Source organism: Neophocaena asiaeorientalis, unplaced genomic scaffold (assembly GCF_003031525.2).
Source record: "Neophocaena asiaeorientalis asiaeorientalis breed wild unplaced genomic scaffold, Neophocaena_asiaeorientalis_V1.1 scaffold291, whole genome shotgun sequence".
NCBI lineage: Eukaryota > Metazoa > Chordata > Mammalia > Artiodactyla > Phocoenidae > Neophocaena > Neophocaena asiaeorientalis.
In genome coordinates, this window is record NW_020172735.1 from 39,021 (window position 1) to 66,167 (window position 27,147).

Consider the following 27,147-nt stretch of genomic DNA (forward strand, 5'->3'; position numbering starts at 1 on the left):
AGAGAAAAACAAATATCGTATATTAACACATATATGTGGAATCTAGAAAAATGGTACAGATCAACCGGTTTGCAGGCAGAAATAGAGACACAGATGTAGAGAACAAACTTATGGACACCAATGGGGGGAAAGGGGGGTGATGAATTTGGAAACTGGGACAGTCATATACACTAATATGTATAAAATAGATAACTAATAAGAATCTTCTGTATAAAAAATAATTTACAAAAACATAGACTAGATCACAATGTGGCTAATAGTATTTATTTCTTCACCTATAAATTCCACAAATAGATAAGAATGAGGGATATGAATATCATTTTTTAAAGATGGACAGTGAAAGCGGTTGTAAAAAGCATATGGCAAAGGGAAAAATGCTGGAGTAGTATAATTGGCTGGGATGAACTTCCTATTTGAGCCATCTGAAAATGTGATATCCTACTCAGTAATTATGAGATAAAGGGACAGCTCTTCAAGAAACCACCATAGAAGAGGACTGCTAGCTAAAATTGCAGAACAAGCTGCCCGAAGGAGGGATTCTTTAGACAAATGTTCCAAATGTGTGTCAGTAAGGTAAAATTCTATCTACTAAGGAGTACGTTAGCAAAACCTGATTTTTTATTTTTGACCCTAGCACTCAAGGCAATTTGAGACTCTGCTGTTCTGGAGCCTCCAAGACTAGAGTGCCAAAGCAGATACGTACAAAAACTGAGATACGCTGCACTGAGGACTCAATGAAGAGACGTCATAAAAAGTGTTAATTCTCTTTACTTCTGCAGCAGTCCTGGAATTGATTTTTTAATGTACATCTTACCTTATCCTAAAATGATTGTAAAATGGTTTATAAATCATACATTATACGATGATATTATTTAAAGAAAAGAGGAAGAGAGGAAAGGGAAAATGAGGTTCAACCAGTTAGATGAACCCAGAGGAAATCTTGAGATGAGACACACAACCATTTTGTTTTTCAATCCAGCAGAAATTCCTATAAATGATGAAATACCAGCTCCCATGGCAGAATAATTCAGTAGAGCTTTGCTTCTGGGAATATTTAATAAATTTAAAAACCAAAGAGACTTTAATTAAATGAATTATCTGTGTTAAGTAGAAAGGAACTAATTATAATAATTAATATTAATAGAAAGGGGTTCGGTACATAGGCAAATATGAATTATTATTATTATGTGTATATAGGGGATAGTCAATGTGAAAATTAAAAACAAACATATGTGGAAAATCTCCATATGAAATAACTTGTATATACTTTGAAGGGTTTATTATAATCTGGATGTCCACATTTCAGAATAACAAGTAATAATGTTTAGACATTTTCTATCTCAACACTGCCTCAGTTTCTCTATAAATACAGCCACATATTTTTCATATGTCATATTGGCTATGAAACTGCATTCTAAAGGGTAACATCTTCAAAAGCTATTTATTATGGTTATGGCTTATAATCATCACATGTAGGTCATATACATTTAGAGTCTAAGTTCCATTCTTTCACATAGCTCCAATACAAATAGACCTGCGTATTGGTATATACAACTGATGATTTTGATGAGAGTCTTCTTGCCTATTTGAAGTCAATAAGTTTTGTAATATCACTGCTCAGTTTTACCTTTAAAATGCTAATAAGCATGTCTGAGCATTCAACAGATACAGCAACTTAATCTACTAGACTTAAAAGTACTCCACCCATGTGTGCTTAAGAGCATTCTAGAAACTAGGTGTCAACAGTAATAAATTCACTGAATGATGAAGTATTTTTTTAATTATAATTTATACCTATAAATATTGAATAGGAGCATGTAGTACATTTCTCTAAAGTGGGAATTAAACATGAAAGTATGTGTCAGGCTGGAATGAAGTGTTAATATAGGGGTACTTTGATGACATTTCAGCTGTGAGTAAAGGAAACTGACATGTCTCCAAGTTTCAAGCATGTAGCCTTGGTATCCAACTGTCACAGACATTGAAAATGCAAGGTGGTTATTGTTGCTATGACATTTTATATTTGTGTCATACTTCATAGGTTTCTAAAGAATTTTAAATATATGATCTTATCTTATTATTACAAAAACCCTGTGAGAGAGTACATAATAGACCCTAGATAAACCTAAAGCCTAGATTATTATTTTGACCATTTAAACCTGGCCAAATCCTTCCCTCACATATACCCTTTTCCCCACAGTACCCTTCCTTCACAGTACCCTTCCCTCACACCCACCCTCCCTCACAGTACCCTTCTCTCACACCCACCCTGCCCTCACACCTATCTCAGGCTTTATATCACATTGCTTCAGTCAGAAATAATACACTCTGTCAAAGCAACAGCAATAGAAAACAGCTTCAGAAGAAGCAGAGTACAGCTTCTCGTATCACACAATTTTATAACCATGTATTTTAAAATTTAGAATAAGATTACATAAAAGAGTAAAACAAAGGACTGCTAGAATTAAACAGTAAATTCTAAAAATAATAAAATATAGATATGCCCCTCTAAAAAAGCAATGGTTAATCTTTTCCATATATTGTTTCTTTTTTATATTTGCTAACAGTTGCAAAGTAAATTCTCCAAACTATTTCCTCGCTCACATTTTTCAAGCAAAAAATAAATTAAAAAATCAGAATTCTCTCTGCCATGGAAGTCTCTCTTCTTCAGCCAAAATAATCAGAGGGAAAATAATTTTTTTTAATGTTTTACACTATTAGCAGGCCCTGCTCAGAATCTGTTTACAATATGTACTACTAAAATGACACAGTAAAATTAAAACATGGTTAGAAAAATAATGCTTTTGTCAGGTTGCAAAAGCTGATACTTACCAAAGGGGACAATTTTCGTCTTCTTGGAGATACCTCACTTTCCTTAGTTGCTTGTTGGCATAGCAAAGCTTTGAGTTGATTAACTATGGAGCAAAAGCGATGGGTTTATTCACCTTATTTTAGATCCATGGTTTATTATCACCCATCTATCCATCCATCGATCTAACAAATACTGTTTAAATATGTATTATGCACCACAAAATGTGCTACTGACTGGAGACACAAAGACAAACAAGAAAACCTCTACCACTTAAGAGCTAAGAATCTTGCTTGTGAGCAAGAGGGATATAACTAACAGATATAAAACGATGTAATAAGTTCTTGGTAGACCTAGAGCTAATGCATAGTGCTATGAAGAGGAAGCACATAATTGTTTTCACAGAGAAGACAATACGGTGAAGGATAAACAGGAGATTACCGAGCAGAAAAGGGTGAGAAAAAATCCAGTTAGAATGCGTGGCTCATGCAAAGCATAGAAGCATGGCCGTAGGTTGTTATGATTAGAACATGGCTTGAAAGATGGACAGTTGAAAGGAAAACAGAAAAATGAGGCTGGAGAGGCAGCTTGGATTCACCTTAAGGAAATACTGCTACGACATCCTATAGGCATTGAGAAGTCAAAGGAAAAAAAAATAAGCAAGGGAATTAGATTAGCTGATTTGTGTTTCTCGACTAAAATCCTAGCAGTAAAGGATAGACTGGAGTCATTACTGTACAAAGTTTAAAGAATTCACTGTGTGTCATTCAGGTCAGGACTGACGTTCACACTCACCAGCATGGCTGTGTTGCAGTTCACGCCAGGCATTCCCAGCATCCTCATTTCCTACACTGGTACTAAAAGAACGATCCATTACGTCTTCTCCAATAGTGTCATCACCTTCTCTCAGGGCACATTTCAATTGGTGAATGCTTCTACTGGCACGTTCTGTAACAACATGATGAAAATCAGGGCCAGTGAAATCTGGGCGACCAAAGGTACACTGACTCAAGAAGACAATTTCTAAAGGAAAAGCAATCATTTCTGATACTTCATGGGGAAAAAAGCATAGTTTTGTTTCTAGCTTGCTGAGGAACATGCCAGAGGAAGTAAGAGATTAAGTTCATGGGTTAGAAGTTAGACTTGATGATCTCTAAGGTCCCTGACACCTCAGTGATTGATATTCACTATATATAGCTCTATTGCTGAGGAGAACTGAATGGGAGAGCTTCTCTCCCCTCCACTCCTCCAAACAACAGCCTCACAGGGAAAGCACTATCCTAACCCCTCAATGCCTAAGACTCCCCTACCCCTTCTGGAGAGGGGTGGGTGGGCAAAACTGGCAAAAGGGACACCACCACACCAAGTTCCTGCCCAAGGAGGCCTCCTTGTCCCTGTAGGCCAGATGTCCCTCTAGCAGCAAGAGACATATGACTATCTGGCCTAGTTTTGATCAAGATTTGAACAGCTGACGCGCTTATAGCGGCAGCCTCTCTAGTATAGTCGTACTTACGTACTGCTGGCTGACTACATCTTACATAGAAATTCTTGGTTAGTGCACCTGACTACCCCTAGAATTGAAGCTTAAACTCACTAGCACATAATTAACATAAATAGTCTAAAATGAAGTATTTTAAGGTATATTATTCTAGTAGTTCATCTCTAAAAATAGCCCCCAAAGGACCCAGCCTCACATTCTTGCCCTCTCCCAGGTTGAAACTCAGTGGGCCTGTAACCTGCACTAACCAAGAGAATGCAATGGAAGGCACACCACGCCAGACCAGTCACATCTTTAAAACATCTGGTAGCTTTTGCTTCTACCTTCTCGGAACTCTGGTTTTTGTAAACCCCAAGCCAAACAAAGCAGGAAGTCTGGCTACCTTGCTGGAGAGATTGTGAAGAGGCCATGTGGAAAGGAAAGCCCCTGAGACCACCACAGGGAGAAGGAGAGAAGCCCAGCCCCACTAACAGCCCTGTGGAGTCTCCTGATGACTCCAGCGCCAGAGGCCATCCACCTACAATGGCATGAAAGAAACCCAAAAACTGCCCAGCTTGAGTCCAATTAACCCACAGATCTGTGAGAGATACTACAAATGCTTTTCTTTGCTGCTTTCTGCCATCAAGCTTTAGAGTGTCTTGTTAAGCAGCAATAGATAACTGAAATAATTATTCAGTGAAATATTTACCCAAAAACATCTTCAGCAAAGGATCGAAGTCTTACATTAATAACAGAACTATACTAATATAGTAATATTATACTGTACTATATGTTAATACTATACTATAATAATATACTAATGACACTGGTGATGACACTACTAATAATTCTACCCCATTTTATGGATATTTTACATGTATGACAACTGGAGAACCAGGCAATCAATTGGTAATTTCATTAATTAAAGTCCAGTTACTTCTTCAGGTTTAAACTTGTTATTTCTGCTAATCTCTTATGATTAAATTCCCCAGTTCCAATCTAGAAAACATTAACTATAATAAAAAAATGTTCCTTGTACATTAGAGCTGAAACCCAGATTTCACTCATCATTTTCAAATTTTGACATCTGTATTTGAAAGTTATTTTTAATTCATAAATTCACCAAATATTTACATATATCTAACATAGAAATTTGTTAGAAAAAGATGAATTCCCATGCAAGTTCATGTATAGCTATTATCTATTTCATATGGATTTTATCTAAATAATTCTTAAGATTTTCAGAGATCTTTTTTTTGCAGTACACGGGCCTCTCACTGTTGTGGCTTCTCCCGCTGTGGAGCACAGGCTCCGAACGCGCAGGCTCAGTGGCCATGGCTCACGGGCCCAGCCACTCCTCGGCATATGGGATCTTCCCGGACCGGGGCACGAACCTGTGTCCCCTGCATCGGCAGGCGGACTCTCAACCACTGTGCCACCAGGGAAGCCCAGAGGAGATCTTTTTCTAAGTAAAAACTTTCCCTAATTCAGAGCAACACATAACAATGATGCCAATGAAGTGAACACGTAACAATGATGCCAATGAAGTTCTCTCGTTCTTCTGACCAAGGCCCTTCCTTGACAATTATATCTATTTCGCCTTGTGTACTCAGGAGAAAAAGCTCCTATTCCTTGCTACCTACGTGGGAACCCTAAAAAAGCTATAAAACAGCTATCTTTTCATTACCAATCATGGATGGAAATATATTTATAAACATATATTCTACAGGACCTTGAAACATAGATTATACTTCCTCCAAGCCCATTAATTTAAGTTTGAAACCAGAAAAAAATCACCATAACTTAATAGAAAAAAATATTCTCTATCTTACAAAATCTCTAATATAGGTTCTTTGCTTACAGCAACTCATTTTCTACCTTGATTAAACTAAAGAAAACAGGTCTTTTAGGTGGTTCAACAGTGAAATTCTACTACTAACTACACAAGAGACCCAGGGAATTTACCACTACAATTTTCTCCACATCAATCCTGTTTCCACGCAGACCTTTCTCTGACTTGAATTTGGAATTGGTAACTAACCAAGCCTGGTCTCCTTTTACTCCTCATGAGTTTAAAAAGTCCAGATAAGATGCATTCCTGGTTTTAGTAAAATGAGAAGCAGCAAAAATAGTTTTTCAATAACTCAGTATTTTCTAAAGAGACTTGTTAAAAAGGAAAATCAAAGTGTTACTTGATAAGCAATTTAGTTCACACAGCATTAGACTTAATGCACTGAAATCTATGAATAAAGCACTTATCCTTACTGCATCCATTAAAAGGAAAGAGAGGGTTTGAATTACACTATAAGTGAGCTCTGTGGAGCCATCAAATGACTTCATCTATAAGATGAAGGATAATTACTTATTTATACCTAATCTGACTAAAAGTTAATAAGCGATATTAAGAAAAGGAAAGGAAATCTGAAAAAAATTGTGTAGTTGTAAATCCTTATAGGTAGACTTCTTTCATTAGCTTACAATGATGGCAGAGCTTTATGAGCGCATTTAATCCCTTTCCTAATATTGTTTAATCTTTTAGAATTTTTAACATTCAAAGACCATGTGTTAAATTGCACTATGAAAATAGTATTATGTGAAATAGTAATATATTGAACTCAACAACCATCCCAAAGAAAAGTGATTACACAAGGTTAGGGGTTTTTTGCAACGAGTGACTTTAGTTGTTAGTATCAGAGATGAAGACAAGGAATTTCTAAGAACTGTGTCTTAAAACTAAAACTAAGGAGGTAAGTGATATTTTAAAGTCATTTCAATACTACATTTCAAAACAGGCTAAATGTTTTTTCAAATATATACATACTAACATAATTATACACTGCCACAAACAGAGTTAATCCTGAGGAATAACAACACTCAGATCTTTCAAGACAGATAAAATCCCACTTCTCTTCAACTGGAGCCACTGCAACTGAAGGCCCCATAATCCTTATTAAGAATACTGCTCCCCAGATGCAGTTATCTGCTGCTTTCATGTAAGGAATCCAGATTAGACAGGAGGTTCCAGTTGTGGTTTCCTATCCCACTGTTAATGGGCACAGCTTTATCTGTCTATAAATGAGAGATGGAAAGAATACTCATTTCCTCTTCTCTCCTGAGAGGACAGTAAGAGATTTCACAATACATCCTGATTTCTTCTCTCCAGCATCAACTATGGGCTGAATATAAACTTAATTACGTTCTGCTAATTTAGGGGGTTTTTTGTTCTTCTTTCTCTAATGGCTTTAGGTGTAAGGTTAGGTTGTTTATTTGAGATTTTTCTTGTTTCTTGAGGTAGGATTGTACTGCTATAAACTTCCCTCTTAAAACCGCTTTTGCTGCATCCCATAGGTTTTGGTTTGTTTTGGGTTTTGTTTTCATTGTCATTTGTTTCCAGGTATTTTTTATTTCCTCTTTGATTTCTTCTAGTAGCGTATTGTTTAGCCTCCATGTGTTTGTATTTTTTACAGTTTTTTTTCCTGTAATTGATATTTAGTCTCATAGCGTTATGGTTGGAAAAGATACTTGATATGATTTAAATTTTCTTAAATTTACCAAGGCTTAATTTGTGACCCAAGATATGATCTATCCTGGAGAATGTTCCATGAGCACTTGAGAAGAAAGTACATTCTGTTGTTTTGGATGGAATGTCCTATAAACTACCTATGGCATTTTTCACAGAAGTAGAACAAAAAATTTCACAATTTGTACGGAAACACGAAAGACCCCAAAGACCCAGAGCAATCTTGAGAAAGAAAAACAGAGCTGGAGGAATCAGGCTCCCTGACTTCAGACTATGCTACAAAGCTACAGTAAACAAGACAGTATGGTACTGGCACAAAAACAGAAAATATAGATCAATGGAACAGGATAGAAAGCCCAGAGATAAACAGCTAGAGAGGTGGGATAGGGAGGGTGGGAGAGAGGTGATATGTGGATATATGTATAGCTGATTCACTTTGCTATAAAGCAGAAACTAACATACCATTGTAAAGCAATTATACTCCAATAAAGATGTTAAATAAAAGAGGCATGTTTTTTATAACAGAGCTGCATTAAAAAAAAAAAAAGAACATGTGGCACATATATACAATGGAATATTACTCAGACATAAAAACGAACGAAATTGAACTATGTGTAGGGAGGTAGATGGACCTAGAGTATGCCATACAGAATGAAGTAAGTCAGAAAGAGAAAAACAAATACCATATGTTAACACATATATGTGGAATCTAAAAAAAAAAAAAAGGTTCTGATGAACCTAGGGGCAGGACAGGAATAAAGACGCAGACATGGAGAATGGACTTGACATGGGGAGTGGGAAGGGTAAGCTGGGACAAAGTGAGAGAGTGGCATATATACACTACCAAATGTAAAATAGATAGCTAGTGGGAAGCAGCCACATAGCACAGGGAGATCAGCTCGGTGTTTTGTGACCACCTAGAGGGGTGGGATAGGGAGGGTGGGAGGGAGATGCAAGAGGGAAGGGATATGGGAATATATGTATACGTATAGCTGATTCACTTTGTTATACAGCAGAAACTAACACAACAATGTAAAGCAATTATACTCTAATAAAGATGTTAGGGAAGAAAAAGAAAAGAAACAGTGGCAGAGGGAAAAAGAGAAGAGGGTTTTTAATTAGAAAAATACAGATTCAGGGGGTGGGTGTGTGGGCAAGATGGACAAAGAGGGTCAAAAGGTACAAATTTCCAGTTACAAAATAAACTATGTCCTGGGATATAATGTGCAGCACGATGACTATCATTACTAATACTGTGTTGTACATGTGAAGAGTAAATCTCAAATGTTCTCATCACAAGAAAAACAATAATTAAAAAATTAAACTTAAGAATACAAACACAAATACAGCCTCTGAGTCCTACAGGATCATATGAACATAAATGTAAGTAAATACTATTTCTGCTGGTCCACTATCCAAATATCAATCAATACAATGAGCACTGAAAAGGTTATTAAGCTGTTGACTGCCGAGAAATTTAAGTCTGTTTTATTCATTTTTGTAATCCAGTTGCCCTACTTTCTAACTCCTAGTTCAACACTGAGCCTCTCTTCATCAAGATGCTTTTGAACAAAAGGGAAATATGTCCCTGTCTAGGAAGGATCATCACTTACATACGTACTGTGGATTACTGATGTTTACATTCTCCATCTGTACTGGGAGATGTGAACAAGAATTATCCTGGTGACAGGGAGGCGGAACCACACCCAGTGAAGTGCTCAGCTGTCTCTGAGAAAACATGCAATGAACCATATCTCCCTAGGCCGAGCATGAGACGAGCCACAGTTCTTAAAGCACGCTTAGACCAGGACAGACAAGCAGAAAAATGAAACCATGGGAAGATAAGAGACACATGTGTCTGTCCACACTTGACTGGGCCTCAGGTAGTTCAGAAGATTGTTGTCACTGTTTACTAGGGAACTGACAGGTAGTATGACCAAGATAAAAACAGCATAATCCAAAATCAGAGAAAAAGAGCTTTGTAAACGACAATTATAATAATGAAAGAGATTAAAAGTGTGCAGAAACTACAAAATCTCAAAAAAATACTATCGTAAGACTCTAAAAGCTGAAAAATATGAAAATGGTTGGTGCCAGGAGTGAAAGATAATCCGAACAAGAATGTAAACATCTTAAGAGAGCAGTGTCTAGAAGATCATTAATGATGGATGGATGCTGGCAAATCAAGATTGACAATATGCATTATGAGGGATACACCTGGTATTTTTTTGGCACCAACTGAGAAGACTTATGCACCTGTCACTTTCCTGATAAAGAAGTAATCCTAGCCAGACTGGCAGAACATAGGTAAAATTATCAGCCAGTACAATCTGTACCTTTAATTGTAATTATTCTCAAGTATGATTCTCACAAAGTAAATGTTATGAGCAATGCCTTGCTACTTCTAGATCATGGTTCTCAATCTTAGCACTATTGAAATTTGGACCTGATAATTCTTGACTGTAAGGTGATGTGTTGTGTTTGTATAGCAGCGTCCCTGGCCTCTACCCACTAGATGCCAGTAGACTCCTCCCTGCCAGTGTGACAACCAAAACTGCCTCTGGACATTACCAGATGTTTCCTGGATGGAAAAAAAGTCACCCTGGTTGATAACTGCTGGTTTAGATTAATAAAACAAGATAGCCCCTGTTCGGTTTTAAGGAGAGACTTCCCACATTGCTACATTGTAACTACAGGCACCTTCTGATGAAAAGTGGTCAGGATAGTGAGCCATCCTGCCACTGTGGTAGGCAGTGCACAACCCATGGCCATCACTACCATGAGGCAGTTCTGATCCAGGTATCTGGAGTTGTTATATCTACTGTAATTAAAAACTTGAAATTCATATTTAGTTTCATTTTGTTTCCAGGCCTAATACATGAAGCAATAGTTGTACTCTAAGGCCATATTTCAGAGCTACTTTAGGTGATCATTCCTTTAAATATTCCAGTGGGCTTTGATGAAGCTCTCCCATAATCAAGGTTGCTTTAGCAAGTACACAAGCGCATGTCAAGGTACTTTCCCTACCTTTTGATCCTCAAAGGAGTATCACTAAGTGAAAAGGTGGAAAATCTTAGCAAAAACTGGTGAAATGATCAGAGTTGAAGTCTTTTAAAAATCCCAAAAGTTAATATAATTATTCTCAGTATCTCAAAAGCTTGAGAACAACTTCATTTCTTTTTTCTGTCCAAACATGGCCAACATGTGAAAATGCCCTTACAATCCCATAACACTGAACCACTGTTTTGGTTCTACATTATTTCAGGATGACTATTTACTTGTAAAACACCCTTTTGGGGCTGCTAAATCCTGTCTTTTGCCTATTTTACCTCATTATTAGTAGGGAAGAAAAAATGGAATTCTACTAGCTTTTTGCTATTCTGGTAGAAGAAATGGTCATAAAAGTTAAAACTACTAAGAAAAGCCATATAAGTATATAAAAAGGAATATATGTAATTTAAATTTTATCAGCAAAAAAGTAAACTCAAATGTTTACAAACTTCATTTGCATTACCAATCCTTATTTATTAATAGCCAATATTTCCATTTCTTTAATTTTTAGAAAAGAGAGATATGTTTCAGTCTGCGCTAAAACACCAAAATAATTTTCTCATTTCATAATAAATGCTTCCAGAGCCTTTATTACGTTGTTGCCTGTCTTGGTCTCAATGAGGCCGATAGTTAAACACATAAGCAAACATTAGCTATAGAGAATATGTGTGTGTGCATAAATATATACTATATATGGCAAAGAATATTTTAAAATTTTAGAAAACATTTAAGAAAAACAAAAAGAAGAAGAAATACAAGTTTGATGAGTAAAACTGAGAAAAAGAGGAACTTTTACTTAAGTAGCTATACACAGGTTTTCTTAAGTCTGCCAAAGGTCCTGATGATATCACTTCTGGTTAATTCAGTGACCAAATTATTGACTAGTAAGATTAACACTGGCTTTCCACAGATGTGATTCCTTCTGTGGAACGAAAAAAACACTTTGTATGAATTGGAAAGATGCTCTATATTTTACTTGTGTACAATTGGCCCATCAATATTATCTTCAGTTTTATCAAACTAGATCAACTTACAAAGAAAAGGATCACTCCCCCCAATTTTATATTTTCTTCCCATATTCAACCTCTCACTTTCTATGAACCTAGTTCCTTACTCTCATTTGTATATGAAAGAAACAGAACCATTATCATTCATGTGTTCCAATCCAGTGTTGATAGAAGGGACATTACAGATCCAGGGGTCTGAGGTAGTGCCTGAAGGCAAACCAAGCTCTCATGTGTTTCGCTTGAACCCCACACAGTATAGGACAAAGGGAAAAGAATAAGAAAGTGAAGGAAAAAAAGAGGGAGGGAGCAAGAAAGTACCTGGAATGTTTTTAGAAAAAGCATAAAATGCCCAGCTTGGCCAGAGCCTCACCATTCCCTAGTGTCTTCCACTGACTCCACCACATATTTTGTCATCTGCTTGGCTCCTAAAGGCAATAATTCTCCACCTAGTCCAAACTTTTCATATTCCAGATGAGGAAACAAGAATCCAAAAATAGTTTATTAACTTGCCTAAGGTAACATAGATGGTTATTAGAAAAGCAACAGTAAGAGTTGTAAATTGGATCCTAGTTCCACATTCTCTTCTTTGAATCTATCATACTCTTCCACAAATTCAATCTAGAGCCTAAAACACCAAAATGTTGAAAGAAAAAGGAGGAATCAGCATATAAAATGTATATAGAAAGTAAATGATGTATTCCTGTCTCGGTATAAGTTTGTTCCATTTCTTTATGCCCACCCAATCAAAGGTGGCCAGGAAGTTGGAGAATAGGTGAGTCATGTATACAGGTATAAAACTGTATCCATAGCTAACACTGCAGCAATAGATGAAACGTGATTCAGTTATTAAGGCTGGGACACTGAATTTCTAACAAGTTCTCTCCTTCTTTCTAACATCATATCCCTACATTCAAGTGTACAAAATTGAAAACAGCCTGAATTTCCTGTTATTCTGGTTTTCCTGACCCTTTCTTGGCTATAAATTAGTTTATTTTATACCTCATGACCTTGCACTATGATGTGTTGACTTTAAGTTAGAGGAGGGGTAGTTGCTATTCTGCCCAGTTATCAATACAATTCTGTGCGTCTTGAATTTTAGATGCCGAAAGAGTGAACGAACACCTAACCATATTGCCAGAAGACCTTCCAAGTCACTTCTGGTTCTAGATTAAACTCTGTGACTCCCAGGATACCTGGTATGCCCACTTTATATCACATTGAAAACTTTCAGATCATCTACTATGTTGGAATAATATTACAGATCTGTGGGGCAATGAAGTTTTCTAGTTTTTCTGCCAGATCTCTTATTTTGAAGAAGTCTTTCAACCACTCCAATTCTTACAGTGGGGGAATAGACAATCCAAAGCAGGAGTTATCCTTAGAGGGTGACTACATCTGAAAGGCGTCAGGGAAAGAATAAGAGGTGAGTGTAGAGCCTGCAGATGGGATCTCTATTTCCATGGCTGCTCTAGGGTCATCAGACTCAAGGAGAGGCAAGAATTCCTCTTAAGTTTTAAAAGCAAGAAAGCAACATTGACTCTGCTTTTCACATCAGAACTTCAAATTCTTCATATACTATAATAGTACCAAAAATTGTGTTTAAAATAAAGAAATGAGGAAAAGCTATAAAAAAAATGAGAGACTATCATGGGAAAATTATAAAAGCATTTTGCATTTTTATATGCCCACTTCCTTGCTAAATACAACTGAAAGAATTAGTAATGATTACATGTACAGTTATTTAGAAACCAGAGGAATAACTTGTGAGGAAAGACCAAGAATACCTATTACCTTTTCTTTAAGCATGAACTAGACAAGCCATTTTGGGGAAGTAATGGTGGATAGACAAAACCAAAACAAAAGAACTTTAAATTGCATTTTATCTGGCTGCATAGTAACACAATTCTCAAGTTATTAGGCACAAAACGCTTAAAATAATGAAATTTCATATACAAAATAATGCCACCATACTGTGTTTATTCAGAAACACACATTTTGACGTTAAAGGGAATTATCCTAAGAGTGGTAACTTATACGTGTGAAGTGAAGAACTTCTGATCGTGCTTCATTTCAATATTAGTTCTGTTTTGTTTCCTTCCATAAGCTATTATATAAACTAAATAAACCTGAAAATTAAAATGCTACTTAATAAACAATAAAATAAGTCCTGAAAACCCATGAAAAATTTCAAGTTTCATTTCTTGATTCATTGTTAAAACTATCACTAAAAATTAATAAAAAACAAACTAACTTTTTTCTCTGCTTTATTTGCTCTTGATTATAAATGTTTTCACTACTTTATATTGTTATAACACTAAGTTTTAAATTTATTTTAAAATGAATTATCTTTGAATAAAAGCTCTTCACTATAATTACTGAAAGAAGTATCGTGGGTATTAAATATAGTACTATAACATTAGTTTGAAATTAACTACTGCATCAAGTCTAATATTAAATAGCCCCTAATACTTAAATAAAGGTTCAAATTAAGGTTAAAGGAGGAGAAGCACTAGGAGAAACATAATGGAAAACAAGATTTTTTTACCAACCTCAAAAATTAAATGCCACTGGTATTATTGCCCACAGTATTTTTCTTGCTTTCAAATGAAAAGTTACAAGTGGTTATTTCTGTATCTAACAGCTCTTGAAATATCAGTAGGCTGATGAAGGTATTCATTCAGACCAATTATTTTATTCTTGCAGTTTGAATACTGAGAATGTTGACAGTTTGTAACACTGTTGACAGATGGAAACAATAAATAACCCTTTCAAAGTCTAGACTCACTAGAAGATAAATTTGCTAATCAAACAATAAATAATAGCCCTTTCAAAATCTAGACTCAGTAGAAGATAAATTTGCTAAACTCCTTGAAAAATCTTCACTTTGTTACAAGTACCAATTATAAATAGCAGCTAACATTTAATGAGTGCTTATGTGCCAAGCACTGATCTTTACTCTTCTTTTTTATCATAGTAATCTGTAATTATTTTGTTTATCGTGCTTCACTGCATTAATCCAGAGGCTCCCTGAGGACAGTCACTTTGTCTAGTTCCTTATGGTATCCCCAGCATTTGGTATGTCTAACATATAGTAGGCACTAAATTAATAAATGAGTCAGTGCTTTAAATGCTTTAAATATTTTTTAAGCTGTTGGTCATGGCCTAAATGGTTAAGAAAATGCAAAAGAACAGACAGTAGGGTGAATTACATCTAGTAGAATAAATATTCTTTAATGAAACTTTTCTTTTAGTCTATATGTCTATGCCCCATACAAAATATATTTCTTATTTATGGCTAAGATTTTTAAAAAAAGCCTGAAAATCACTGCTTTATGTGAATTATTTTATTTGCTCCTCACAAGAACCCTGTAGACAATATCACAACTTCTACTTTAAAATAAGAGAAATGAAGTTTCTAGATGTTATATATGATGTTCAAGATGATAGAGCTATCTACAAGTATATCACTTCTTCAGCTACTCATAGGGTACTATAGTAATAAAATCTGAATTAACTAAAAAGAGTTTCAGTAATAGTAATTGTAATATGATTAATAAAGAAAAACATAGGCTTTTACGGCAGACAGGTCTGACTGAATTTAATACCTGGCTCTGCCACTAACTAGCTATGTTGGCTTTGGCCTAACTTAACCTCTTTGCACCTCTATTTTCCCACGTGTAGAAGAGGGACATTCATAAGATTGTAAGTTTTAAGTGATTTAATGTATGTAAATAGCCTAGACCACTAAATAGAAGCTGTTGTGATTAAAATAATTATTAGTGTTTTTTTTTCCCTGGTCCAATAAGTCACATTCAATCCACTACACCATAATTTGAATGTGTAAAAAGAGCGCATCAGGAATTTACTGGATTATAAAGAGAAGTATGGAAACTGGGCAAAACTGGCATTGAGCCGTCCAAGAGTTTCTGCAGGCGCCGGGTAAAAAAGATGCCCAAGAAAGATCAGGCAGTTGGTTCAAGTAACTATGGGAATCAAGGGAAACAACGTTGCTTAAACGTAAAAACAAACACAACTATTTAATCTTTCCACAGCAACATCCATCTTCTTCCTCTGCGTTCTGGCTAGGGCCGAACCAAGGTGTTAGGAAACGCCCCTGGTCAGCTCCCGTCCATTAGGCCCTGCTATCAAGGGGCTAGGGCACAGAGGTTCCGAGCAACTCACCCCGGAGACTCCGTTGATACTGCCCCAGAATCTCCTCCAGGGCAGAGTTCTCCGGGGACTTCGCCATGAACACACTCGGGGCCCAGAGATGGGAGTTGCGTGGGGAAGGGTCCAGTGTTCTCCCCTCGGAGTGCAAGAGGCCTCAGCCCCCGGAAGTGGCCCACCGACTTCCTGCTGCTGCTGTCACTGGGGAGCACAGAATCCCGTACTGAGCTCTCCAGCCTCTTCCCACCCACGGGCCCTCGTGGTGGACGTCGGAAGTTGTAGTCCACAGTGTCCGGGCTTACAGTGTCGAAGCTCCTAAGAGCACTTCCAATGACACTACAATTCCCAGAGGGCAACGCGCTCCAAGCTCAAGCTTTGGCGGTTTGGCGGCAAGTTCCGGTTGCCAAGAGACTCCTTGGAGGCTCCGCCCATTTCTGTAGCCCAGCCAGGCTTAGTCCTGCCTTCATCCCATCCTGCTGTCTGGACCACCTAACTGACAGGAAGGGCTCACTGAAAGCCTTTACTCTTCTAAATTCGCTTATATGCTGTTGATCCTTGAGCCTTCTCAAGAACGCAAATAACAAGCTCAACACCCTTCAGCCGCAACATCTGCCAACACCGCGAAATAAATTCTCAAGAAAAAGAAGCTCTGAATCTCCCAAACAGCGTAGATCGTGAAGGCGGCTGACACTACCAATCTTAGCACGCCCAGCGACCCGACCACAGCTTGGAGTTGGCGCACTGCCGGCTGGGAACTGTAGTCCTTGCCGGTTGCGGTCCCAGCTAAAGCCCGGGTCCTCTTCATCGTTGAAGCTGGTCTTTGGTATACGCCTGCGTAGTCGGCAGCTGGAGAGGCCTGTGGGTGAGACCCCCCCCACACACAACCCCTTTTCATTGTCTGTGCTTGGCGCTTGCGCAGTAGGAGTTCGCTGGGACTGGGCCGGACCAGGGGTAGGGCTGGGCTCCTCGCCCTCTCCCCGGGCGCCTGCGCACTGGACGGCCGCTCCTTGCCGTTACCGCTATGTGCGGAGCGTGTGCGGAATAACGTTATTGCCCAGCGGCGCCGAGGGGCCAAGAGCTCGGCCGCGGCGGCGGCGACGACGACAGGGTGGGGGAGGACGCTTGCGAGAGACTCACGGGACGCGGTGCGCCCCGCCCCCCCGTCCGGTCCCTCTCAGCAGTGAGGGGTAAGTGATGCGCTCCGATGCCGTCGCCTCCGCCTTTCCACATCCTTCTTTTCGGGTTTGCAGCGGGGGCTCGGGCGCGGCCCGCGGCGGGAGGGGTTGAGGGCCGGCGGCGAGGGGCGCTTCCCTGAGGCTTCGCGTGCCGCCCCCGCCCCGGACCTGGGACTCGGCGGGGGCGCCCCTCCCCCGCCACCGCCCCCCAACCCTGCGTCCCCGGGCCCTGCGTCCCGGCTTCCCCTGCAAGTGTCCACGTATTGAGTCGTCTCTGGCTCTCCTGGCTTTGTGCAGCCCCCTCCGCCCCAGCAGTTTGCAGGGGTGCGGGCGGAGCAGCGGAGGGAATGGCTACGCTGCTGCTGGAGAAGGGGTTTTCCCGATCGGAGCAGCTCCCAATGTCGTTTCTTTTTGTGTGGTTGGTTTTGGTGTGTGGGGCGGTTTGGGGTGGTCCGGCGAGGAGCCTTTCGGACGCGGTGGGAGGGCGTGGAAGACGTGGTGTCACGCACCCCGCCAGGCGACAGCACCCGCTCAGGCTGTGGCTCTGTAGTATCCCGGGGGAGGAGAGAGTAGCTTCCTGTCGACTTCATTGTCCTGAAATTCAAATGTGGGCTTTGGTATGGGTCCCTTCATTTTATGTAAGGAAAAGAAAAATTAACAGCTGCCTAACAAGGGGCGGGAAGATGTGGGATTTGTACCCTAAGTCATAGTATCTGTTTTTTTAGTGTTTAGCGGAGTTTTACTTGGAGAATGTAAGCTCCTGGAAGACAAGGACAGTACCTGTCCAAGCATTGCCAAGGTGATCCATATAAAATTACTAGCTCACGATGAAGAATGGACCAGGAAGGGCCTGACGACGAAGCTGTTTGTGTAGCAGGAAAATGAACCAGCAGAATGTTTTTTCATAGGGTGGGTAACGCATTCACGTGCCTAAGGGAATAGGTTAGGATACATCTTTCCGTTTTGTTTTTTAAGCATTCAAAATCAAACATAGGCCTGGTACATTTCTGTTTCTGAATTTTTTATTCATATTTTTATTCTCTTAATGAAAATTCATCCAGTTGGGAGAAATGTGGTGAAGCAGATAACATACTTGATTGAAAATGCATCTTTTAAAATGATTTGATTATTAAGCTTACAACCGTTTGCTGGCATTAAAACAAGCAAAAGAGAGATTGAAGCCGGATGGGGAGGAGCAGGTGGAGGAATGATGTGAGAGGAGAAAGTGACATTATGAATACCGTATCCAGATCTTCACTGATATAACCCTGGCTGGGTATGCCGCAATGATTTAGGAATTCAGCTCTGGAAATACTACATTGCAAGTTACAAACCATTTTGTATTTTTCTGCCATTGTTTTTTAAAAAGTAAAACCAGTGCTGCTTTTACTTTTTCCTAACTTTGCAAATATTGTAGAATTTTGGTGTTTTAAAACTGAAGAGTCTAAATGCATTTGACAGAGAAAGAGGAAGACATTAAAACTTGGAAAGTTAACTGACTTGGCTGTCCAAGCCAAACTGCTAATGAAAGGCAGAGTCCAATAAAACCAAGGTCTCTTCTGCAATGTGCTCTTTTCAGCTGTGTCGCCTAGTCCCCCTACCCTGTGAAAATTTATGGAAAGCTTCTCTGCATGCTCTTTGAGTTGTCTGTGACAATCAAGTTCGTTGATACCTCATAGTTGTATTAGTCTAGTCTTTTTCTTTTGATGTGAAAGTAATAATTCTAATGAAGTGGAACTATAGTTTTATAAATTAACTTACTGATATAGGAAGAGATGTCTTAACATGGGCTTTTCATAAAAATGGAAACTGTTGGAATTATTTCCCTACTTATCAGTAACCATATTTTAATAATATTTTCTGCTATTCGGTAGTATTTTATAATATGATCAACTCTATAAACTCTGAAAAATGAAATTGCTACATAACAAGAACCCATGAAGTTCAGTTTTCTTCAATTAATGAATTTTATTATTTTCAACTTAAAAAAGTTTACTTTTTGAGGAAAAAATTCATGTTTAACTTTTTTATTAAAATTGAATTTGTGCTCTTTTATTAAGTTGATTTTGCCATAAAGTGCTTTTTTGTTTTCTTATACTTTTTATCCCTTAATTCCACACTGTATTTTAATCAACTTTTTTTTAATAGCTCTTTATTGGAGTATAATCGCTTCACAATACTGTGTTAGTTTCTGTTGTACAACAAAGTGAATCAGCCGTATGCATATATATATCCCCATATCCCCTCCCTCTTGAGCCTCATTCCCACCCTCCCTATCCCACCTCTGTAGGTCATTGCAAAGCACCAAGCTGATCTCCCTGTGCTATGTTGCTGCTTCCCACTGGCTAACTATTTTACATTCAGTAGTGTATATATGTCGATGCTACTCTCACTTTGCCCTCCCGCCCCCACTCGCCCGTGTTCTCAAGTCCATTTTCTATGTCTGCATCTTCATTCCTGCCCTGCCACTAGGTTCATCAGTACCATTTTTTTTTTTTCAGATTCCGTATATATGTTTTAGCATATGGTATTTGTTTTTCTCTTTCTGACTTACTTCACTCTGTATGACAGGCTCTAGGTCCGTCCACCTCACTACAAATAACTCAATTTCATTTCTTTTTATGGCAGAGTAATATTACAATGTATATATGCGCCACATCTTCTATATCCATTCATCTGTCGATGGGCATTTAGGTTGGTCCCACGTCCTGGCTGTTGTACATAGTGCTGCAGTGAACAGTGTGGTACATGTCTCTTTTTTTGTTTGTTTTTGAAATTTATTTATTTATTTTATTTTATTTTTGGCTGTGTTGGGTCTTCATTTCTGTGCGAGGGCTTTCTCTAGTTCCTGTGAGCGGGGGCCACTCTTCATCGCGGTGCGCGGGCCTCTCACTGTCGCGGAGCACATGCTGCAGACACGCAGGCTCAGTAGTTGTGGCTCATGGGCCCAGTTGCTCCATGGTATGTGGGATCTTCCCAGATCAGGGCTCGAACCCGTGTCCCCTGCATTGACAGGCAGATTCTCAACCACTGCACCACCAGGGAAGCCCACATGTCTCTTTTTGAATTATGGTTTTCTCAGGGTGTATGCCCAGTAATGGGATTTTTGGGTCATATGGTAGTTCTATTTTTAGTTGGTTTTTTTTGTTTGTTTGTTTGTTTGTTTTTGCGGTATGCGGGCCTCTCACTGTTGTGGCATCTCCCGTTGTGGAGCGCAGGCTCCGGACACGCAGGCTCAGCAGCCATGGCTCACGGGCCTACCCACTCCACGGCATGTGGGATCCTCCTGGACCGGGGCACGAACCCGTGTCCCCTGCATCAGCAGGCGGACTCTCAACCACTGCGCCACCAGGGAAGCCCTTTAGTTGTATTTTAATAGACTTTTAAAAAAAGAATTAGTATATTTCTTAAATTTCAATTTACTTAAAAAATAATCTGTAATTCACCATGTGGAATTATATTAAATCAAACTTGAAATGTATTTTACTGTTAAATTTCATGGTGTGCTAAAATTACTTTGTATGGAAGTAAATAACCATCTGCATGTTTTCCAACTTTACACTGTAAAATTATCATTCGTTATGTCTATTAATGTAAATATCAAGGTGCTTTTAAAAATTCTATGCTTAGGGATTTATTTGTTACAAGTGTCAGTTTGTTGTTTCATTTTATCACTTAAAAAAAACCCCAAAAAACTAGTTATATTGGGCTTCCCTGGTGGCGCAGTGGTTGAGAGTCCGCCTGCCGATGCAGGGGACACGGATTCGTGCCCTGGTCCGGGAGGATCCCACATGCCGCGGAGCGGTTGGGCCCGTGAGCCATGGCCGCTGAGCCTGTGCGTCCGGAGCCTGTGGTCCGTAATGGGAGAGGCCACAACAGTGAGAGGCCTGCGTACTGCAAAAAACAAACAAACAAACAAAACTAGTTTTATTGTTGCATCTGATATCATTCATCTAGTACTGAATACTGTATCTGTTTAAACTTGTCAACATGTTTTTTATTTAACAAAATTCTGTAGTGATTTGTTTTTTCTTTATCATGAACATTGGGGGGTTAAGCAGTGCACTGTTCTAATAAATATCTAACAGCATGATATTAAATTGCCAACTAAAATATCTGTATAGTTGTCAATTATTTTGCAAGTATAAGAAAAAAAGGAATTAAATACCATCTGAAAAATTCTGGTGGGTACATATTATTGGCTGGAGCATTAAGTGTTGATATGTTTCAGTAAGAAATGGGTTTCATCTAATGGGGAGAAACCTCGGACAATTTTTTTTATTTCATAAACTTTTGTTAATAACCAAGATTTCTAATAGCTACCCTTGGTGAAATGGGTCTTTATTTACTCAGATATTTCTTGAGGGAAGTGCTCACCAATGAGGTAGCCAGTGTGGGCTATCTAAAAGAGTAAGAAAACATCTGTCTGGTAGTAGGCTTGATTAAACTGTATATATAGTCCAGTTTAGTTGAAATGATTATGCAACAGTATATTATAATTTTTTTGCCAAAACGAATGACATAGTTGACGTGTACTAAAAGTAAACCCCACTTTTGTGTCAAAGGTAGAAAGGAAACCAACAAAAGCAAGGTTATAAAAATTTCTTTCATCCAGTAGAGATTATGTGAAGCATAGAAGTGGAAATGAATCCTAAGCGTGCATTGCTTAGGTTTGAAAAGCAAAGAACGGGACAGCAGAGAGTAAGTCCTTATTTAAGTACATAAATGGCTAATAAATAAATAATAGAAAATATTATCTTTTGGAACATATTTACTGAATAAGTGAGTAATACCTACTGTGTATCAAGCACTTACTAAGTGCCAGACATTGTGTGTGTCTGTGCATAATTCATGCAGCAGTTGTGTAAGTAAGGTATTATTTTACACTTAAAGTTGAGAATACTTGAGGTCCAGAGTTAGTGAATAATTTTGCCTCTCTGTCACACATTATTAAGTGGTAAAGCCTATAACTGAACCTTTGTCTTTTTGACTAAAGCCAAAATTCTTTCCACTCATCTTTTTCAGTAAGTTATAAAAGGCAACATTTATTCCCTTCTAATTCACAAAAGTTTAGAATTAGAGGAGACTTTAGAAATCATCTCAAACAATGTGCTGCTTACTACTAATATCCCTGAGATCTTATTGAGTCCAGCTTTTCCATGAGAAACACTTGCATGAAAAAATGGGCATAGGATGGTAATTTCGCTTTTGAAAAATGTAATAGAAAGATTTTACTAAACTGAGATAGTATCTGCTTTACTGTGTAACTTCTTCCATTGGTTGCAGTTCTATCTTTAAGAGTAAGATACAGTAAGGTTTTTCTCAATATATTGGGTCTCTGTTAAGTTCTCCCTCTTCTAAATTAAATACTACAACCCCTACAACTTCATGTGATACCGTTTCCTTTACCTTCCTCATCTCTGTCACTAGATACAATCAGTTTTGTCAGTGCTATTCTTTTTTGTTCTGATTCTGTTTCCAGCTTTAGTTCTGCAGTTGTGGTCTGAATGCAGTGTAGTGAAATTACCCCTTTTCTTAATTCAAGCCATACACTTGTGTTTACGGTCTAAAATTTCATTAACTCTAACAACAGTAATGTCTTGCCAGTTCTAAGCAAAAAAAAGAGAGAAAAATGTTATGTGGCTTTTCAAGTTATATTTATCCAATTCAAGGGATTATTTTTTTTTTACATTCTGTATTTCTACTTTTCTAATGTTAAAATAACCTTTTTTATGAAATGATAGCGTTAGTAGGTGGTAAGTTTCTTTAGATATTTGTCTTCGGGTTTTGTTTTCATGTTTTTACATAAGCAATAAAAAGTTAGTCTTTTGGGGCTTCCCTGGTGGCGCAGTGGTTGAGAGTCTGCCTGCCAATATGGGGGAGCGTGGGTTCGTGCCCCGGTCCGGGAGGATCCCACGTGCCACGGAGCGGCTGGGCCAGTGAGCCGTGGCCGCTGGGCCTGTGCGTCCGGAGCCTGTGCTCCGCAACGGGAGAGACCACCTTTGTTGTTTCCTATTTTGTTTTTTGAAAAATTTGTCTGGAAATCACTGATGTAGGCAACATAAACCCGCATCTTTTGTATGTTAAGATTTTTCCCATTCTGTATATACATGTAGATGATGTTTTTAAGCAATATGTACCTTTAACCCTTTTAAATATCATCTACTTGAGTGTAGTTAAAAGTTGAGATCTTTTTTTAAATTTTATTATTTTTGGCTGCGTTGGGTCTTCGTTGCTGCGCACAGGCTTTCTCTAGTTGTGGCGAGTGGGGGCTACTCTTTGTTGTGATGCGTGGGCTTCTCATTGCGGTGGCTTCTCTTGTTGAGGAGCACAGGCTCTAGAGTGCAGCCTCAGTAGTTGTGGCGCACGGGCTTAGTTGCTCCGTGGCATGTGGGATCTTCCCGGACCAGGACTCGAGCCTGTGTCCCCGGCTTTGGCAAGCGGATTCTTAACCACTGCGCCACCAGGGAAGTCCTTGAAACCTTCTTAAATAATGATTCTGTCATCCAAGGGATTAGCTTCTCTTCCTGGCTTTTTGACATTTATAAATTTAACAAGCAAGCCCTCTTATGTCTTCATCTTGTGCATGTATTGGATATAGCCAAGGACATACCATGCAAATTTATAAATAGAATAAAAGTTACATAAAGTATGCTGGAGGAAAAAGGTGACAAAAAGATACTGAAAACCATTTCAATGTTTTGTTTTTAGTTAAGGAGAAAATCATTATATTCTCTAATACTAAGGGAGTTGGTTGAAGCTTACTGTCTGGTGGAGATGTGGATAATTATATAATTATATGAAGTCAAGTAAGCATAGATGCTGTGAGTAAAAATAAATTAGAGTAAAGGGATAGAGAGTGGTGGACTGCTATTTTTTATTTACTTTTAAATAGTCATTCAAATAACACATTAAAATTGTTCAAAAAAAATCAAACAATATTTTAAAAACAAACAGTGTGAAGAATCCTCCCACCCATCTACCTTATCTGCTGAGTTAATAGGTGAATTTTCATGTATCTTTCCAGTGAATTTGTTTTCAATTTAAGTAAATACAGTATACATTTTTAACCTACTTACCTCTTTTTACACTAAAGATAGCCTCTTTATACAAAAAAGAGGCATCTAGAGAGCTACTATTTTAGTGAATGGTTAGGGAATACCACTCTTTGAGAAGGTGTCATTTAGCAGAGACTTATGTAAGGAAGCACACCATGTAGATATCTGGTTGGAGAGTGCTCTGGTCCTGGACAGGAATGGGATGAATGAATTCAGAGAACAAAGAGGCCACTGGCTGGAGATGAGCAAGAAGAAGGAAGAATAGGAGGAAACGAGGTTGGATAGAGATTGTATTGGTTGACTTTATTTAAAATGCCTTGGGAGTTCATTGGAGTGTTTTGAGAAGGGGAGACTAACTTTTTATTGCTTATGTAAAAACACGGAAACAAAACCCGAAGACAAATATCTAAAGAAACTTACCACCTACTAACGCTATCATTTCATAAAAAAGGTTATTTTAACATTAGAAAAGTAGAAATACAGAATGTAAAAAAAAATAATCCCTTGAATTGGATAAAAGAAAAAAATCCTTTGAATTGGACAAAAGAATTGGCTTACATTTTTAAAATATGGTTCTGGCTGTTTTGTGGATAATAGACTGGAGGGGAACAAAATGGGAACAGGGAGATGAGTTAAGAGACTATTGGAATACTTTAAACTGAGGTGTTAATGGTTTAGACTAGAGTGATAGTGGTGGAGATAGTGAAAGTTATTAGGTTCTGGTTTTAAAAAATCAAGAGTTTTGGACATGTTAGGTTTGAAATGTCTATTAAATGTCCAAGTGGAGATAATCAAGTAGGCAGTTGAATATTCAAGTCTAGATTTCACAGGAGGGGTTGGGGCTGAATATATTTAAATTTTAAGCATCACCAGTAGACCATATTTAAAACTCTAGGACTGGAAGACATCACTTAGGTTGAGAGTTTGAGAGTAATTAGATTAAGAGGTCCAAGAAAGAATTGTACCTGATACTCTCCAATAGTGAAAGCAAGAGAGAAGGAGCCATCAAGGATTGAAAAGAGGTGGCCGGTGAGGTAATGAGTGTGGTGTCCCAGAAGACAAGTAAAGAAAGTGTGTTTAGGGACTTCCCTGGCAGTCCAGTGGTCAGGACTCTGCGCTTCCGCTGCATGGGGCACAGGTTTGATCCCTGGTTGGGGAACTGAGATCCCGCAAGCTGCGAGGTACGGCCAAAATAAAATAAAATAAAGTAAAATTTTTTTTTTAAAGTATGTTTAGAGATAAGGAGTGATCAGTCAACTATACCACCTTTAATCACTTAAACATTTCTTAAGAAATCAGGTTATATCCTTTTTCCTTGTTAACTATCTCTGAAAAAGTTATTATCAGACCTGTCTTTATTCCTTTATTCTCACTTATCAGTGAAGATGTTCTTTTTTTTTTGGCTATGCCATGCGGCTTGCAGGATCTTAGTTCCCCAACCATGGATTGAACCCGGGCCACTGCAGTGCAAGTGCCGAGTCCTAACCACTGGACTGTTAGGGAATTCCCGCGATGTTCATTATTATTCTCCCCAAGAAACTACTAAATCTAAAGCCGTGAACAAAGTTTTACTCACAAATATATTGCTGCTGTTTCTTAGGTCGATGGATGTGGCTGCTTTGCTACTGAGATTTGTACAGGGGAGATGGTTGCTGTTCACTGAGAAGAATTTGCTCTCAGGAATTGCTTCAGAGGCATTAATTGTGTGATCTTGGGCATGTCACATCATTTCAGAAGTTCAGTTTCTTCATCTGTAAAATAAAGCTGGCAGTAGTCCAGCTACCTCAGAGGTTTATTTTGTAAAACAAATGAGATAGATATAAAAGACATGAAAGGTATAATTGCACGTAGGGATCCCCTTCCCAGTGCCCCAAGTGTGGTACCACTTGATAGTGTTAGATGTGAAGAAATGTTTTGGTTTGGGTGATGAATAGAAGTATGTTTTCATTCTGACTCTGTAGGAATAGTTTTTTACTTCTTGTGCATTCTGTCCCCATAGGCAGTTTTGTACATCATTTTACAATACTCTTGGGGTTGGAGGAAAGGACATGAGGCCAGAAAGAGGCTTTGAAATAACAACTTTCTCCATTCATAAGCATATCTTTCAATTCTAAGCATAGTGTCTAAATGAGAATGAAGTCAGAAAAAAGTAAGCAGCCTAGCTTACTTTTTTTCCAGGCCAACAAAGAGCATTTTCCTATTTTAACTAGCTTTTTACAGGATAAGGATTTCTCAGATTCAAAGCTTAAGGGTTGATTAGGGGTCTTGAACTCCGGTCAGCGAGCTAGAAACTGATTTCACGAAACAGAGGATAGGGGAAATGAATGTCCTTGATGATGGAGAAGTAAGTATAAAATCTTTATTTTGGTGAAAAAGGAACATTGCAAATAGAGGACTTTCTGTGGTAAGCTTTTTTAGGCAATAGGACTATAATTTCAAACTATCTAGAAAATACCATTAAGTCAGGAAGAACACACTCTTACAATCCTACTAGGTAGTGACACCACTGTTACATATTCTTGTCTATTTTGGTTTAATCTGATAACATTTTATCATTAGATTAAACTTTCATTTTACGAAGCTTATGATTTACTTGCAATTTATGGAAATTAAGGATGTTTTTAAAAATTGTAAACAACCCTATAGTGGACATTTCTAACTGAATTTCTGTGCAAATCAGTATTTTTCTTTCCCATTATTTCAAGAAATGAATTGTGTCAAAGAACGTGTAGAATTCTAAAACCTTTTCTAATTTTCTAACGTACTGATAATACTCCATCCGCCCCCACCCCACCTCAGTCTGTTGCCAAAGTACACCTCCCTCATTGGGATATGAAATTGTGTTTCTTCAACGCTTTACCACTGCTGGGTATTACATATCTT

At 38.3% G+C, this 27,147-nt stretch overlaps 2 protein-coding genes across 12 annotated transcripts in view; one reads left to right on the top strand and one right to left on the bottom strand.

Moving 5' to 3' along the window:
* LOC112396680 (serologically defined colon cancer antigen 8 homolog) overlaps positions 1–16,269 on the bottom strand; it is a gene marked incomplete at its 3' end in the record, with an annotated part of 37,951 nt that extends 21,682 nt beyond the window's left edge. Inside the window, exons 1-3 of the mRNA XM_024740465.1 lie at positions 16,047–16,269; positions 3,605–3,757; positions 2,833–2,915 (exon numbers count right to left, since the gene is read on the bottom strand). Coding sequence (XP_024596233.1) covers positions 2,833–2,915; positions 3,605–3,757; positions 16,047–16,113 — 303 coding nt within the window. The remainder of the gene's footprint in view (positions 1–2,832; positions 2,916–3,604; positions 3,758–16,046) is intronic.
* A 225-nt stretch (positions 16,270–16,494) lies between these two features.
* The window catches only part of CEP170 (centrosomal protein 170), a 147,064-nt gene continuing 136,411 nt past the window's right edge, over positions 16,495–27,147 (top strand). For 10 of the 11 annotated variants that reach the window (XM_024740472.1, XM_024740475.1, XM_024740473.1 and 7 more), the window contains exon 1: positions 16,900–17,218. The gene's annotated coding sequence lies outside the window, so the exon portion shown is untranslated. The other variant, XM_024740470.1, reaches the window with a different exon arrangement.